Source organism: Rhipicephalus microplus, chromosome 1 (genome assembly GCF_043290135.1).
Source record: "Rhipicephalus microplus isolate Deutch F79 chromosome 1, USDA_Rmic, whole genome shotgun sequence".
Lineage (NCBI taxonomy): Eukaryota > Metazoa > Arthropoda > Arachnida > Ixodida > Ixodidae > Rhipicephalus > Rhipicephalus microplus.
In genome coordinates, this window is record NC_134700.1 from 283,255,507 (window position 1) to 283,273,494 (window position 17,988).

Below are 17,988 nucleotides of genomic sequence, written 5' to 3' on the forward strand. Positions count from 1 at the left end.
AACTAGTTTTTCAACATGTATTCACACTCAGCAGAACTTTTTTTTTCTAGGCCCTCGAGTACCAGGTTTTTCGTTTTACACAATTAAACTTCTAACTGAAAATCTTTGTGTCCGTACCCCTTCAAGAACAGTGTTACTGCGAATGATCAGGGCACCGTTAAAAGTTTCCAACAGATGACGAAGTGCCTGTTTGCAGTATCTGCGCAGCATTTTTGTGCCCAACATTAAACGCAAAATGACCCAATTTTCACCAAAGATATGATAGCTGTTTTCCCAAATGGGGGCGGTGACCACTGAGAACATGCCGGTGGAATTAGTCGAGAAGTTTTACGACGAAGTAAAAGCAGCGGGAAAGAGACGGGTAAAAAACAAAGCTAGGACGTCAAGAAGGTGATGGTGAAAACGCAGTCCCGACACGTCACAACCAATTAGCGCCAGAGCAACATGACGCTAATTAGTGACAAACACATTTCCTTTCTGGTGGTACACTTTGACCGAACAACGTAACTATGGTATACGTTCATGAGATTCCACCGAAATCGTTTGATACACCCTTAAGGGAGTGCTTTGCAAAAGACGAAAGCGTCGTGCATGTTATGCGTATGTGTGGCATGTCTTTGAAAGTAAAGAGATGCATAAAACATGCCCCGCCGCGGTGTTCTAGTGGCTAAGGTACTCGGCTGCTGACCCGCAGGGCGCGGGTTCGTATCCCGGCTGCGGCGGCTGCATTTCCGATGGAGGCGGAAATGTTGTAGGCCCGTGTGCTCAGATTTGGGTGCACGTTAAGGAACCCCAGGTGGTCTAAATTTCCGGAGCCCTCCACTACGGCGTCTCTCATAATCATATAGTTGTTTTGGGACGTTAAACCCCACATATCAATCAATCAATCAATCAATCAATCAATCAATCAATCAATCAATCAATCAATCAATCAATCAATTAATTAATCAATCAATCAATCAATCAATCAATCAATGCATAAAACACGTGAACATATGGCACTAGCAACGATATTCAATTACAGTTGTCGATAGACATTCATAAAAACACATTATGAGCAGCCACGTTACAATCCAAGCCAGCGCGAACGTTCGCGTGATGTCGTTGTCTCTGGCTGGGAACGTTCGCAATACGCGGCGTTTCAAGTGCGTCAGGCGGGCACAGAAGCGCCGCCGTGCTCACTCCGACGTAGAGGCGGGACGCAAGCAGTAGCAGAACTTTCGGAACGGCATGGTGGGCACGCAGTGCGAGGTGTTTCCGTACAGAGAGATGCGCAGAACTTCTCCCATGACGGTGACGGCATTGCCGAAAACGCGCGCCGTCGCCTCGAACACCGCCTGGCCAGGAGTCGTCACGAGGCTGACGGTGTACTCCCGGACGTCTCTTCTCCGACCGAAAGGAAATAACTGCTCGAACCACAGCGGCTTGTAGCTGACCTGCGTGCAGACATCTTCGGTGAGGTTGTTCATTGTATCATCTCGCACCTTCGTATAATATTAACGTCATGTTTAACTCGGTATTTCCGGCTATGCTACTAGCGGTAGGTTCTGGTGTTTTACTTAATTTACATGTAACTTGTCGCCATTAAGGCGATGGCTATTTCTTTCTTTTAACTTGCCGTCTAAATTGCATGATGAATTCACTCATGCAGAAGGTTGCATCGGCAGTACCTGTGCCAGATATTTATGCCTAGTACGAAGAAGCTGTCTGAGAAATGGTACGGAAGCGGTTTAGTTATATTCTATCGAGACATGAAAAAAAAATTCCTCTTTCATATGAATTGGTATAACACGAATGTATAACGTGTCAGTACAGAAGTATTTAAATGTATATTGTACATTCATACACATAAAAAAACTTGCACAGTGTCTATTGGTTTTCGGTAGCTATAGGACCATGTAACGTGGATGCACCCATGTTGACGCTTGGTGGCACACCTCCACCCCGACGACTTACGTCCATGATAATTTATTAAACAAACCTTCGTGTTAGCAGTTGTAGTTATTGGTGAGAGCGTAATTATAGAAGGTGGTGCGATGGCCAGAATAGCGTCGCTGACTGAACGCAGAACTTGGGCTATGGCTCCTGCAACTATTGAACACCACGGCCGGACTAGAGGAAAATGCTCCCAGCATCGTGCGTCCCCACTCCCGACAGCGATTTTTTTCTCGGAATGAGCGTAATGAGAAATGCGGAGGCGCGCGTCACAGAGCTACACTTCATTAGAGGTTTACAGTTAAGTGGACTTAATAAGGGGAATAAAATGCGCATGCACAGTGCGCTAAAAGCCCTGTACCGTGTACTGTGTATACGCACGCCATTTTGAGATTTAGCGTTACCGTATTTGCGTAGTCTACGTCATGTACGTAAAACATGGCGGTGGTTTCGGACGCCAGCTTCGAACTGAATTTAGCGTTGGTGGAAACGGATCTACTTGTTTCGTACCTAACGACTGTGAAAAATGGCTTCCTTATCTGTCGGGTAGCTTTGATGACCCGAGTATTACGGTTAACCTAGCCTAGTTTTTTTTTTGGATATATTCTAATTTCGAACGTCCCTTGGCTTAAGGAGAAGATCGGTGTAATCGAATCTGCAACATAAAAATTTGTGCTCTTGGTGCATCGTTCATATTTATTTACCTTTATTATACTGAAAAAAGTAGCAATATTGCTGCGTGTGTTGCGCGTCGTGGCGACCGCCGTCTCGGGTAGCGGGGCCGATCGCCGTCGCTCCGTCGAGCCAAGGACTAGGGGAGAGCTTTTAGCAAACTTAACGGATTTATTTACATCTTTACAGTGAGTTGTCGAGATGACAGAAGAGAAGAGAAGAACGTTGGGCGAGGCACTCCACGCCCTTTTTGTTGACCCCCTTTCCCTAGGTCCCTAGGTTGGGGATCACTATATAAACAATGCGGACCAATGGTGATGTGGCAGTTCCTCTCAATGAAGTACCGCCCATCATGTCTGTTCATAGACGCGCAACACAGGCTTGCACATACACACACACCCTTGCCACTAGTCGCAGCGCTGCCGTAGAACAGGGAGGGGGAGAGCGGAAGACGCACGGGCGGCTCGACTCCTTTGGTGTCGGCCTCGGGCTGCGTTCCCACGAGGAGATCTTAGCGCGGCCTTTTGAGAGGTGCCAGGTTCGTGGAATTCTCTGGGGAGAGCCCTTTGACCAGCGCCGTCGTCGTCTGCCGGTTAACGCGCTAACGATGCGTGGCTGGCCCAGGCGGGAGATAGAGCGGCGGCTCCAAAACCCTCTTTGGCGACATTCCACCCCGTTGGCGCCGCTGTCAATCGGTAGGCGCCGTCTCGTGGGGCCGGCCTCTGTTGCTTCCTCCGTCCAGCCGTGGCGAGACTGTCCTTTTGGCACTAATCCGGCGTGGCAAATGACCCGCTGGGTCAAGGCATAGCTTGATCGCTACAGCTCCTCCGCCGACGGGAAGATCTCGGACGTCGGGTAGTATCAGCTGCTCGACGGGAGAGATCACAGTAACCGCAGTCTCCCAACACCATTGAAACCACAAAGACCAACCGCTAGAACCAGCAAGCGCCGGCAATGAGTTTTCGGCAACCAGGCCGGTCTTTCAAATGTGCCACAATGCACCTACGCTTTTTTTTAAGTGGCAACCACACTAATACTCTTGCTCATAGCTAAAAATTTCGATTACTCCAAATACCCCTTAAAATCATTACGGAAAAACGCCCCTCAACTGAACACAAAAGAAAGCAAAAGCAAAAGAAAAGCTAAAAAGCTCTGCTTAATGTGTCAACATTGGCGTTTGCGGAACCCTTCTTATACTTCACAGTGAAGTTAAGCTCCTGAAGCGCAAGGCTCCAACGTAGTAGTCGTGGATTCTTTCCCGACATTTGCGATAGCCATGTCAGTGGGCAGTGGTCAGTGACGAAGACAAAAGAAGTTCCGTAGAGGTAGCAGGCTAATTTTTGGGTAGCCCACACAATGCAGGCACATTCTTTTTCCGAAGCACTGTAGGCCTCCTCACGAACAGAGTTTCCTGCTGGCGTACAACACAGGGTGCTCGTTCCCGTTCTCATCCTCCTGGCACAGTATTACTCCTAAGCCTCTGTTGCTGGCATAGCACTGCACAATAAAGGGACGATCATAGTTCGGTGCATGCAGTACGGGTGAGCTAACAAGAGCCGCTTTGAGCCCCTGGAAGGCGCCCTCCATTTCCGCACTCCAAACTACCTTTTCTGGAGCATTCTTGCGCAGTGCATCCGTTAACGGAGCGGCTACCTCCGAGTACTGAGGGATGTAGCGCTGATAATACCCTGTCAGCCCTAAAAAGGAGCGGATAGCCGTCTTGCTTTCTGGTTGCGGGAACTCGCTAACCGCCTCTACTTTCAACTCATCAGGTCGCCTCCTGCCCTGCCCTACCACGTGCCCTAGGTACCGTACTTCGGCGCGAGCTAGCTGGCACTTAGCAGGCTTCACTGTCAGTCCAGCGTGCGTCAAACGTCTAAGGACATCGCTAAGATGGTACAGGTGATCTTCCCATGTATTGGAATAAATAGCGATGTCGTCTAAGTAGGGAACAGCGTAGCCTTCAGCCCCCTGCAGAACTCGGTTCATTAGCCTTGAAAAGCAAAAAGAGGCGTTCTTAAGGCCAAAGCTCAGAACTAGGGGCCTAAATGTGCCCGTCGGCGCCACAAAGGCCGCATACTCACTAGCTCGTTTAGTCATTGGAACTTGCCAATAGCCTCTTACTAAGTCCAAAGTCGAGACGTATTTAGCGGGGCTCACTTTTTCCACCAGCTCCTCTACGTTGGGTGTAGGATAGGTTTCGTCCTTCGTGATCGCGTTAAGTTTGCGGTAATCCACGCAAGGCCGTGGGTCCTTTCCCGGAACCTCAACGAGAATCATAGGGGACGTGCAGGTGCTTTCGCAAGGTTCGATAAGCTTAAGCTCGAGCATTCGATCTACTTCTTTTTTCAAGATCTCCTGCTGTCGCGGGGCTAGCCTATACGGCCTCGACTTCACAGTGGTGTCAGAAGTTAGCTCAATGTCATGAGTGATAACCTCAGTTCGCCCTGGCCTTTCCGAGAAAACAGTGATGTGTTCTGACAACAAGTTGCGTAAGTCGACTTTCTGCATCTCAGTCAAGCCCTCGGCCGGTGCTACGGCTTTCATGACATCGGTAACCTCCATTGATCTTTCAACCCCCACCAAGCCTGGAATTTCAGGGGCTAGCTCCTCCGTGCTGTTAAGAGCCAAGTTCACTTTCTGCACTTCTCCCACATAACTCTTCATTAAATTGTGGTGGTAAATGACAACCTCTCGGCGTCTTCCTTTACGTTCCAGTGCGTAATTTGTGTCCGAGAGCTTCTTCACAACCCGAAAGGGCCCCTCTCATTGAATCTCCAGCTTATTTGCTCGCGAGGGGCACAAGACCATTACCTGATCGCCTTCCTGATAAGCTCTCAGTTTCGCGTTTCGATCGTAGTAGCTCTTGGCTCTATTTTGCGCCTCTCTCATGTTCGCCTCAGCAATGTCGCGAGCACACCACAGCCTTTCCAGTAATTCCAGAATGTACTCGACCACCGTAGGGTCGGTACTCTTCGACTCCCAGGTTTCGCGCAAAAGTCGCAGTGGAGACCTGAGCGTCCGTCTGTAAACCAGCTCCGCGGGGCTGAAACCCGTCGCTTCATGAGTGACCGATCTCAGCGCAAACAGCATTGCCGGAAGACAAGCCTCCCACTGACACTTCCTTTCAAAGATAAGGGCTCGCAGAACTCGTTTCATCACGGAATGACACCGCTCTACACTATTGGACTGCGGGTGGTACACGGAACTGTGGATTATTTTCATTCCACACTTTTCCAGGAATCCCGTAGTGAGAACGCTGGTGAATACTGAGGCCTGGTCGCACTGTATCTCCTGAGGAAAGCCCACTCTCGAAAAAATAGACAGTAGTGCGTTGACTACCTCTACGGAGCTTTGCTCCTTCATTGGGATCGCCTCAGGAAATTTGGTTGCTGGACAAATGGCGGTAAGCAAATACCGGTAGCCTGACTTTGTCACTGGGAGTGGTCCCACAACGTCTATTACCAGCCGGCGAAATGGCTCCGAAATGAGCGGAACAAGCTTAAGTGGTGCCTTTCCCTTCTCGTGCGGTTTTCCCACTCTCTGGCAGGTGTCACACGCTCTTACGTGCTTCTCAACTTCTTTGAAGCATCCTGGCCAATAAAACTCCGTTAGGAGCCTATCTTTGGTCTTCCGAGCTCCTAAATGCCCCGACCAACCAACTCCGTGACAGAGATCCACAATGTCAGACCGATACTTAGCCGGCACTACAATCTGGTCGAACGTGCGACCTTTTGCAGTCCGGTAGTGGCGGTACAAAATGCCATTTTTGACAGGAAAACTGACATTCTTCCTCGCCACCCCTTCCCTGACGATGTTCCGAATCTCCTTAAGGCTGGGATCGCTTTTTTGCTGCTCGATGAGCTCGTTTCTTGTCACTTTCCCCAGTACATTGCTTAGTGCTTTTGATACCGGCAACGCGAGCAGCCCCTCCTCCGATTCCCTTTCCGCTGTATCAGTGCTAGTCTGCTTCTCTGGCCCCTCTCTTTCTTTTTCAGTAGGCGACGGGATAGCAGGCTCAACTGCGCTGACTCTAGCTGGTGTTGCGGGACTTCCGGTAAAACTCGGTTCTTGCCGCTCTAGTTCGGCTGCTAACGCTCGTGCTCTAGCTCGTGTCAAGGCTTGTACTGTTCCCTCGTGAAAACTTTTCCCTTGTTTTCTCAGCAGACGGTCGGTCCGATTCGAGAACAAATAGGGGTACTGCGGGGGCAGCTTGTCTGACACCGCCGCTTCCGTCTCCACTTCTCCGAACGGCCCTGTCAGAATTACTCGAGCTACCGGAAGACAAATGCTTCCATCTTCCAAAACTGGTTTAATCCATGCGCACTTGCCGTTGTAGTCTGCTTGTGCCACATAGTCCGGGCGGGTGCACCAGATCCATGGTTGCCCCACTGTCTCGTAAGACGCGGCACGGCTTTCTGTTCACTGTTAGGTTAAAAAGGTACGGACTAAGAAGCTCCTCGCTAGTGGCTGAGTCAGAAGTGTACGAAAGGGCTGGCCTGGGCCTACGACAGCCTACGGCAATATGCCCTTCCTCCATACATTTGTAGCAAGTAGGTGGTTTCCGAGCCTCAAAAGGACTCTTTTTGGAAGAATCCCCCGAAACCTTTCCCTTTCCCTCCTGTTTGTTTTGTGATCCTTGACCACTTGCAGCGAAGTCTTGTCTTTTTCTGTGCAGTCGTACCTGCGCCAGCTCCCTGCTTCGCCGTCCAAGGTTTCCCTTTATCTCCCGCTTTTGTTGGAGGAACCTCGTCTCTTTCTCCCCGGCGTGACGCGTACTCGTCAGCAAAGTCGGCCGCTGCCTGTATTGTTTTTACGCCGGTTCTATCTTGGATCCAGAGCTTCATTGGCTCGGAAAGTTTTGGAAAAAACTGTTCGAGAGCCACTACTTCAAGAGCCATTTCGAAGTTCCCAAAAGCGTTGGCTCCTTTCATCCATTCTATTAAGTTGACCTTCAACTCGTAGGCAAACTCAGAATACGTGCTGCCTTGCTTCTTTGTCAGATTGCGAAACCGCTGGCGGAACGCGTCTGGCGAAAGTCGGAACCTCTTTAGAAGGCTATCCTTCACTTTGTCATAGTTGTCCGCATCCTCCACCGGAAGCCGCGCGATTACATCCGCTGCTTCACATGGCAGCAAACTTAACAAATTTCGAGCCCATGTGCTACGACCAAGCTTCGATTTTTCACAGGTTCTCTCAAAGTTCACAAGAAAGAGGCCCACATCTTGCCCTATTTTGAAGGGTTGCATTTGTTTAGATAAATCACAAAGATTTTGTCTGTCTTCTACCTCCACTCCTTGGACCCCTGCCATCTTCCTCATTTCCACTTCGAGTCGCAACTGTTCTATTTCCAGTTCTTTTTGCCTTAGCTGACGCTCCTGTTCCTCACGCCTTTCTTGGCGTTCCTGTTCCTGTCGTCTATCTTGACGCTCCTGTTCCTCACGCTTTTGAATCTCGCTCCACGTTTCTTTAATATCTTCACTGCTCAGATTCAAGCCATCGATAGCGCTAACCATTGCGTCTTTCTTCATCCCCGCATTTACTTCTGCTCCCAGCTCCTCCCCCAGAATCAGGAGCTGATTCTTCAACAAACGCTTCCAATTCATGACAGAGAACTAGTGTGGTGCAGCTCACTCTCTACCCAGAAGTTCCGTAAACAACTGCTTCTGTGGTAGCCTCTACCAGCGAAAAGATTGCACTTCTATCTTATCAGCCTGGCAACCAAAAAACCAAAGCCAGCACTCACCAGTCCACAGCTGCCAGTCTCCATGATCTCGGCGTGTTGTTCATTCTCCGTCCTCCAGGCTCACATCCCACCGCTTGCTATCCAGTTGTAGCGGTTCGGAAGGAAGGTCGCTGCTGATGGCATCCCACCGCTGCCAACCAGTTGTTGCGCGTCGTGGCGACCGCCGTCTCGGGTAGCGGGGCCGATCGCCGTCGCTCCGTCGAGCCAAGGACTAGGGGAGAGCTTTGAGCAAACTTAACGGATTTATTTACATCTTTACAGTGAGTTGTCGAGATGACAGAAGAGAAGAGAAGAATGTTGGGCGAGGCACTCCACGCCCTTTTTGTTGACCCCCGTTCCCTAGGTTCCTAGGTTGGGGATCACTATATAAAACAATGCGGACCAATGGTGATGTGGCAGTTCCTCTCAATGAAGTACCGCCCATCATGTCTGTTCATAGAGGCGCAACACAGGCTTGCACATACACACACACCCTTGCCACTAGTCGCAGCGCTGCCGTAGAACAGGGAGGGGGAGAGCGGAAGACGCACGGGCGGCTCGACTCCTTTGGTGTCGGCCTCGGGCTGCGTTCCCACGAGGAGATCTTAGCGCGGCCTTTTGAGAGGTGCCAGGTTCGTGGAATTCTCTGGGGAGAGCCCTTTGACCAGCGCCGTCGTCGTCTGCCGGTTAACGCGCTAACGATGCGTGGCTGGCCCAGGCGGGAGATAGAGCGGCGGCTCCAAAACCCTCTTTGGCGACATTCCACCCCGTTGGCGCCGCTGTCAATCAGTAGGCGCCGTTTCGTGGGGCCGGCCTCTGTTGCTTCCTCCGTCCAGCCGTGTCGAGACTGTCCTTTTGGCACTAATCCGGCGTGGCAAATGACCCGCTGGGTCAAGGCATAGCTTGATCGCTACAGTGCTAGGATACAAGCGAAAATTCTCAGTTTCTTTTTCTTTTTACTCTTTTTAACGTATTCACATTCCGTAAGGTGACGCTACTGTTCCAGCTTATGCGCTTAAACGCTATTCCGCTAAACTATAATGCGCTGACTACAAAAAATGTTGCGGAAAGTGCGTTACAGTTTAGCGGGATAGCGTAAAATGCAGCGAGGGATATTGATATACAGAATCGATGGATGCTCTAGGTAACCGAAGCTGAGCTCGGAGAAAATGCTAGTGTAATGATGAATGTAGTGGGTCATGCAAATCTCGGCACACACACTGTCAGTGCTAAGCACGAGACGCTCGGCCCGGACTGTCGCTGATTTTGCTAGCTAGGCCTACGCTCCTACCTGGTCTCGGATAACAGTTTTGACTGTCTCCGTTCTATATTATAATTGGTGGAGGTGCTGGGTCTCCTTGCAATCCTGGAATTGCGAAGCCGGACTCTACCTGCTGTCATGACCACTGCATCTGCCACAAGCCCTCCTCCTATGGCTTCCCAGGCCATCGTGTGCTCCGGCGCGGTCCGTCAGCGGGATCCTCCCATATTCAGCGGCACTGACGACCACGACGTCGACGACTAGCTGGCTACTTACGAACTCGTGAGTGTATTGAACAAATGGGACGAAGCCACGAGACGGGCTACTGTCGGCATTTATCTCAGTGGCATTGCCCACTTATGGCTTCGGAACCATGAGAACGACGTTCCCACCTGGACAGCATTCAAAGCAAAGTTCAGCGAAGTCTTTGGTCGTCCTTCTGTCCGCAAACTTCGTGCGGAGCAGCGCCTTCAGTCGAGATCTCAACTGCCTGGTGAGAACTTTACAAGTTACATAGAAGACGTCATTGACTTGTGCAAACACGTCGATGTGAACATGACAGAGGTGGACCGCATCAAGCATATTTTTAAGGGTATTGACGAGGACGCTTTCCAGATGCTCATTTCAAAAAGCCCTGCTACTGTCGCCCAAGTTACCGAGCTCTGCCAAAGCTATGATGAGCTCCGCCGGCAACGTCTCGTCACCCGCCGTGCTGTCCCACATCAGGAATCGATGTCCGGCTTAACTCCCTCGCAAGACCCCGTCCTCCTCTCGCAGATCAAAGATTTCGTGCGCGAAGAAGTTGCCCGCCAACTCTCGCTCATCTCTGGCCTACCGGAGCGCAGTGCACCGCTTAGCCCTACTCTACGGACTATTATACGAGATCAAGTGTCTGAGGTCCTTCCTCCGCAGCTGGTGCCACCAGTCAATGCACCATTGACGTACGCCGAAGCAGCAGCACGACCACGACCACAGACGTTCCAAGCGCCGCCTCCACAGCCTGCTCCTGTTTATGCCGCCCAGCCGCCACGACCTCCAGTTCGCCGAGTCCCTAATCCATGGCGCACTGCCGACAACCGACCGATCTGCTTTTCGTGTGGTCTACCTGGGCACGTCGCACGTCTGTGCCGCCGCCGCCCACTCCACTCACGTGAAAACCTACGTCCATATGAGAACGATTACACGTACACTCAATACACCCCAGACCCCGAATTGTACGCTCCTCGTCCAAGCCACCGACCAGCTCCTGATCGCCGATCTCCTTCTCCACGTCGACGCTCGCCCTCCCCGATGCGCCGACGCCCCCCTATAATCGACGCGGAAAACTAAATGACGCAGTTCCCGAGGCAAGAACTGCGTCCTCGTCGCAAAGCACAAGCCCTCTTCGTTCGCCGCCGAATGTAATTAATGCCGTTCTTGAAGGTGTACCCGTACTTGCCCTTATTGATACTGGTGCCGCAATTTCTGTCATCGCCGAAAAAGTTTGCCGTTCAATTCGAAAAGTGACAACGCCTTACTTGGGTTCATGTCTTCATACTGCCACTGCACAGCCTGTGCAGCCTGTGGCCGCGTGTACTGCCAGACTTGTAATTCAAGGAGTGCCCTACACAGTGCAGTTCGTAGTACTCCCGCACTGTTCTCATGACATCATTTTAGGTTGGGACTTTCTCTCCCATCACCAAGCCGTCATTGATTGCGCCCGTGCCGAAGTCGCCTTTTGTCCCCTTGGTGATGCGCTACCAGTGCACGATCGCCCTTCCGACGCGAAGTTGGTCATTAGTGACGACACCCAAATCCCTCCACGCGCTACTGTCTTCGCACCTGTGTCGTGTTCCACCGTCGTCGACGCTACCGCATTTTTCACGCCTTCCGCTGCTTTCGTTCATCGCCACCTATCACCGCTCCCAACCGCTCTCGTTACTCTTCAAGGTGGTGCGACCAACGTGCCTGTGGAGAATCCGTTTCCATTCACGATTACGCTACTTCGAGGCGAATGTATTGGTTCGATAGAATCATTCGAAACCATCGCTACACTTGACGTTCCTGATGAATCATCGGAAGTCAGCGCCCTCTCCTGTAGTTCCGTGAATGACCCTTCCACTACCGACATTCTCAACCGTGTCATCGACGAAGGCCTAAACCCACAACAGAGGTGTGAGCTTTTGAGCCTCCTTGACAAGTTTCGACCATCTTTTGACAGTCACAGCGCTACTTTAGGTCGCACATCTACCGTATGCCACCAGATCGACACAGGTAATCACCCACCACTACGGCAGCGACCATACCGTGTTTCGCCGACTGAACGCCGTATCATCGATGAACAAGTAGGTGACATGCTAAAGCGAGGCGTCGTTCAACTGTCAAACAGTCCTTGGGCCTCGCCGGTTGTTTTAGTTAAAAAGAAGGATGGCAAGATACGCTTTTGCGTAGATTATCGTCGCCTAAACAAAATAACACGAAAGGATGTTAATCCTTTGCCTCGAATTGATGACGCCCTCGACTCTTTACAAGGCGCAGAGTTCTTTTCTTCCCTTGATCTACGCTCTGGGTACTGGCAAGTGCCCATGAATCCGGATGATAGGCCAAAAACTGCATTTGTTACACCAGACGGCTTATACGAATTTAACGTGATGCCATTCGGGCTATGCAATGCGCCGGCAACATTTGAGCGCATGATGGACACTATCCTACGAGGCCTCAAATGGAACACGTGTTTGTGCTACTTAGACGATGTAGTGGTATTCTCGCCCGATTTTCCCACGCACCTTCGTCGCTTGGAACAGGTTCTACGCTGCCTCTCTGCAGCAGGCCTCCAACTAAACTTGAAGAAGTGTCACTTTGGAGCGCGCAAGCTGACCATTCTCGGACACGTCGTGTCGAAGAACGGCGTTCTTCCTGACCCCGCTAAGCTACGTGCTGTTCGCGAGTTCCCGAGGCCCGCGTCTCTCAAGCAGCTACGTAGTTTCATTGGGCTTTGCTCATACTTCCGCCGCTTCGTCCGAGATTTCGCCTCGATCATGGCGCCTCTGACAGACCTACTTCAGGGAGACCGCAATCTATCTGCGTGGTCTCCAGCTTGCGACAGTGCCTTCGCGAAGCTCCGTGAACTGCTTACAACACCACCCATACTGCGTCATTTCGATTCAAGCGCTCCCACAGAAATCCACACAGATGCTAGCGGTGTCGGTCTTGGCGCTGTACTCGCCCAGCGAAAGCCTGGTTACCAAGAATATGTTGTTGCGTACGCGAGCCGCACTCTTACAAGAACAGAAGCAAATTATTCGGTAACTGAGAAAGAATGCCTAGCGATTATCTGGGCCATTACAAAATTTCGGCCTTATCTGTACGGCCGCCCTTTCGATGTTGTTACCGACCACCACGCGCTCTGCTGGTGGTGGTGGTGGTAGAAAACGTTTATTTCAGAAAAAGTCTACTAGAGAGTGCCGACGTGGCCCATCGGCGTGCTAGAGTGGCAAGACCCTATTCCGGGACGCCAGTGGAGCTGGAAGCTGCCCGCGCGCGCTCCACCAAGGAGCGTTGTGCAGCCAAGGTAGAGCAGCCGAGCAGGTGCTCCTCCCAAGCCTCTCTAGTTGGGATAGGAAAAGGGGATGAGAAAGGGACGGGATTAACTGGGCACGATGCTACGACGTCATATGTGTCGGCGAGGACATGACAGGTCGAGCAGGTGCCATTGATTTCCGGCAAAAAGTGCCTGGCGACCGCCCGACTGATAAAGGTGTTCGTCTGCAGGCGGCGTAGCAGTCGTTCGTCCGCTTTCTCCAAACCGCGTGCGGGGTCCGGGTAGAGGCGGCGCGAAGCCCGGTAATAAGCCAAAATTTCGCGAAAGCGCGTGAGGTTGGTATTGCCAGATTCCGTCTCGGGACATGGAGGGGCAACGGCCCGGACAGGAGAAGCGCGGGCAGCGGCATTTGCCGCCTCGTTGCCGGGCAGGCCCGAGTGGCCTGGGGTCCAGACTATACGAATGGGATGAGGGTTAAAGCGCCAAGAGGCTGCCTGTAGTAGGCTAGCCGCCAGCGGGGCAATGGAACCCTGAAGGTACTGAGAACAGGCCGAGCGCGAGTCCGTCAGGATGGTGCGTGAAGCAGGGTGAGAGGCGGCCAAAGCTATGGCAACCTCTTCAGCGTGCGTTACTGTGTCTGCTCGAAAGGAGAGGCCATCTACGTGTTTGCCCTCTGTAATCACTGCAGCCGTGAAGTGACCCGAGGGGGAGGGACCCGAGACGTCCACGTAGAAAACACCAGGACGATCGGAGTGTCGCGTATGAAGGGCCGCGGCGCGTGCTAGTCTACGGCCAGGATGGAGGTCGGGGTTCATATTACGGGGTAGAGGTTCCACCCATAGCTTTTGACGCCAGAGCTCTGGTACCGGCTCCAGAGGGTCTTGGTCAGATATCGCGTTAAGGCCAAGTCTGTGTAGAAGACGGCGCCCTGAAGGCGTCTGCGACAGTCTATTGATTTGGTTAACGCGATGAGCTTCGCGCATCTCTGCAAAGGTGTTGTGTACCCCCAGAGCCGTGAATCGGCTGTTGGAAGTTGCAATAGGTAGGTCCAGAGCGCGTTTGTATACTGAACGAAGAAGGACGTCCAGCTGGTGCTCGTGTCGACGACGCAGGCGAAGGTAAGGCAAGGCGTAGAGGACGCGACTGGTCACAAACGCGTGGGCCAATCGGAGGGACTGAGACCCGCGGAGGCCGCCGCGCTTGGTGGACACTCGCCGTATCATGCAGCTCACCTGTTCGCTGGTGCGTCTGAGGCCTGCTATTGTGCCCTTTGGATCCAAAGACGATGTGAGGTGAAGGCCAAGAACCCGAATATTTTGCACTGACGGGACGGGCCCGGACGGAAGAAAAATTTGAGGCGGCGGTAGCGGAGAGACTGAAAGAAGAGCCGATTTAGCTGGAGAGCACTCCAGGCCGCATGAACCTGCGTAGGTGTCCACCAGAAGGGCAGCCTTTTGCAGGCATTCTTCGATTTGCGCTAAGGAGCCGGTGTTGGTCCAGATTGTGATATCGTCCGCATATAGTGCGTGTTGTATTCCCTCGACCTCGCTTAGAAGAGAGGGGAGGTTCATCATCGCCAGGTTAAAAAGCAGAGGAGACAGGACTGCCCCTTGAGGTGTACTCCGCGTGCCTAATAAGTAAGGGCCGTGTTCGGTAGAATTAAGGCGAATGAAGGCGGTGCGATGTGATAGAAAGGCGCGAATGTAGTTGAAAGTCTTCTGCCCGCAGTTTGTGGTAGACAGGTTAGTGAGTATAGTGCTGTGTTTGACGTTGTCGAACGCCCCGCGGAGATCGAGAGCGAGCACGGCTTTATCGTTATGGCGCATAGTAGTCGGCTCTATGATATCGTGTTGAAGCTGGAGCAGGACGTCCTGCGCCGACAGATGTGGGCGAAAGCCAAACATCGTGTCGGCAAAGGTCCTCCTGGCCTCCAAGTAGGTGGAAAGGCGTTCGCGAACCATGGTTTCCATGAGTTTGCCTGCGCAAGACGTAAGTGAGATGGGTCTCAGTGCCTCAATACTAATGGACTTTGCCGATTTGGGAATGAATGTCACGACCGATGTGGTCCATTCCGTTGGAAGCGGAGAACCGTCCCATATCGAATTTATAAGGTGGAGTAGCGAGAGGTGTGCTTGGTCGGGAAGATTTGCCAGGAGCGATACTGTGATTCCGTCGCGTCCAGGGGCCGTGCCCCGTCGCATTTTCGTGAGTGCAAATCGTAAATCAGAAAGTGTGTATGGGGCGTCGAGGTCGGTGTTCGGGGCGCCGGAATACGTATATGCTGGGCCTGCGGGATCAATTGTGCGGCAGATGTAGCGGTCACAAAGTTCTCGCGCGAGTTCATCCGTAGTGCCCTGAAAGGCATGCAGAACACGGTGGAGCTGGCGTTGCGTTTCTCCCCTGGTGGTGGAGGGATCGAGAAGGCTTCTAAAGAGTCGCCACGCACTCTTAGAGCTCATCTGCTTTGCAGACTTTGAACAGGTGTCTGCCCAGTTAGCATCGGAAAGTTGTGCGGAGTATGCGGCCGCCTCTGCAGTGAGCGCCTCAATGCGAGCGCGAAGTTTCCGATTAAGTTTGTTGCGTTTCCAGCGCCTTATGAGCCCGCGGCGAGCGTGCCAAAGATGTAGGAGGTGTGGATCGATTGCAGGAGTCAAATTAGAGGTTGCAAGGGTGCGAGTGTTCACTTGTTTCATATGAAGAGCGTATGATGCCCACGCTGCATATTCGGTCGAGGAGAGGCCGGCGGGGAATGGTTGCATTCTGAACCGAGTCCAATCGGTGAGACGGGCTTGGCCCCAGTGTTGGCGCATTTTCTGCCGCGGTGTGAACGAAATGCGGAGTAAAAAGTGATCGCTGCCTAGGGTTTCGCCTAAATTCTCCCATGTAGCATCGCGGATGTGACGGGTGAGGGAGAGGTCGGGGCATGTGTCTCGCGTGACCGAGTTGCCGGAACGTGTGGGTTGTGCCGGATCGGTAAGAAGCGTCAGGCTCAGCGAGGAAATGAGCTCCTTGAGCTCTCTGCCCCGGGCCTTCTCGTAGTGGTAACCCCAGTGAGGGCTGGGGGCATTAAAGTCCCCGACAATCACCAGTGGTTGTCGGGCCGCTATACGCAGCGCCCGGTGGAAGAGATGCGCAAACGAAGCCCTTGCAAGGCGAGGGGGACAGTACACGTTTAATATATGTATTGATGGTTGGCCCCTCCGCTGAGATAGCACTGATATCATGCAGTAGTCGTAAGGAAGATCCAGATCGAGGTCAATCTGTACTGCCGTGTAAGCTTTATGCACGAGGAGGCATGTGGTGGTGCCGCCTACATAGGAGCAGTATCCAGAAAGGGATGGAGCAGGGCCAGATTCTTGGAGCGCCAAGACGGCCGGCTGAGAGCCAAGTGAGCTGAGGAAAAGGGAAAGATGTGAACGCTTTCGCCTGTTCCCGAAGCCTCCAGGGTTCCACTGTATGATCTCGAATTTAGACGCAATGTTTGAACGGGACGTACGATTGGTAGCCATCGTGACTGTCCTAGGTTTTATATTTGGTCCTCCATGTCCCGCTCGGAATCCTCAGAGGCAGGGAGGGGCACGGAGGCCGGATTGTCCGACGGCGGGGTGGTGGTAGCCACCTTACGACGACGCCGTGGAGCTGTACCCTCACTGCTCAGCTGTACCATCAACGCGATGCCTTGGGTTGAAACTGGGTGATTGCCCAGGCTTGAATAGCCTGGGTAACCTCTACTACTATGCGTTGGACCGAGAAGCTGGTGAGGAGGTGATTAATCGAAGCTTCGACGCGCGTGAGGCGTTCCTCTACGCGCGGGGTGCGCTCTTCGCTAGGGAGAGTTTGGTTAGCGGGCAAGATAACCTGAGGTGCCCCAGGAGCCTCAAGAGCTTCTGGAGTAGATGTGGCACCGGCTCCGAGTGCTGGAGTACAAATGGTTGCTTGAACCGGCGGTTTAATGGGAGTGGGCTTAGCGCCAGGACTAAGCTTGGATGTAGCTGGCGTAGCCGCCTGGACAGAGGAGGCAATACCGGATGGCCTTGCAGTGCACTGTTGTTGGGGTTGAAGTCGCTTATTTAAGAGTTCGAGTTGTTTAGTTAAAAGAGAATTTTGCTTTTGAAGTGCCGCAACTTGCTGGCGAAGGGCCGCAAGTTCGGGAGAAGGAGGATCGACAGAAGGGGGTGAGAGAGGCTTAGAAGCAGCTTTCCCTGCCCAACTGCTCACCTGAGGTACCATCGCTGGTGCTTCGAGCGGTGGGAATGCCTGAGTGTCGGCGTGGAGTGGTGGAGCCGACTGATGCAGGTTGGTGCCGCTGTCTGGCTGTGACGAACATGAGGTGGTCCCTCGAGCAGATGTTGAGGGCTGCTTGCGTTTCCGATATTTTCGATATTTTGCCGTGCAGCCACTGGTCCCAGTCTCATGGGCGCCGTGGCAGAGGAGGCACTTGGGGTGGCAGTCGTGGGCATTGAGACCTGCAGGTGCGGGGGTTCCACATTTGGCACACTGCGTTGGAGCGGGGTGAGGACACTGAGGTGGTCGATGGCCAATGGTACCGCACTTGGTGCAAACCGGGACCGTTTTCTTGTAGGCGCGGATGTACGTCGCCACGCAGTGGTAGAAGAGGAAGCGGGGTAACTTCGTGCCCTCGAAAGTCACCACCGCCGCCGCGGAATCTCCGAGTTTGCGGACCGCAAGGATAGTACCTCGAGGCCAATACAGTTCAGACTTTATCTTTTCCGGGCTTTCAGCAGGGTTTACGTTGATGACGCCCCTGCATGTATCCCCTGGTGCCTTGGCGTGGCCTCGAACGGGCAGCTGCTGATCCCCCACTTGCAGCTGGAAGTCCCCGAGGAGTCGCTGTGCCATAGGCAAAATGGTGGT

The 17,988-nt window shown here is 52.7% G+C and overlaps 1 protein-coding gene across 1 annotated transcript in view; it reads right to left on the bottom strand.

The window, feature by feature from the left end:
- Nucleotides 1-1,103: 1,103 nt before the first annotated feature.
- LOC119165371 (uncharacterized) overlaps nucleotides 1,104-17,988 on the bottom strand; it is a 32,380-nt gene continuing 15,495 nt past the window's right edge. The window contains exon 9 of the mRNA XM_075868818.1: nucleotides 1,104-1,436. Coding sequence (XP_075724933.1) covers nucleotides 1,179-1,436 — 258 coding nt within the window. The 3' untranslated portion in view covers nucleotides 1,104-1,178. The remainder of the gene's footprint in view (nucleotides 1,437-17,988) is intronic.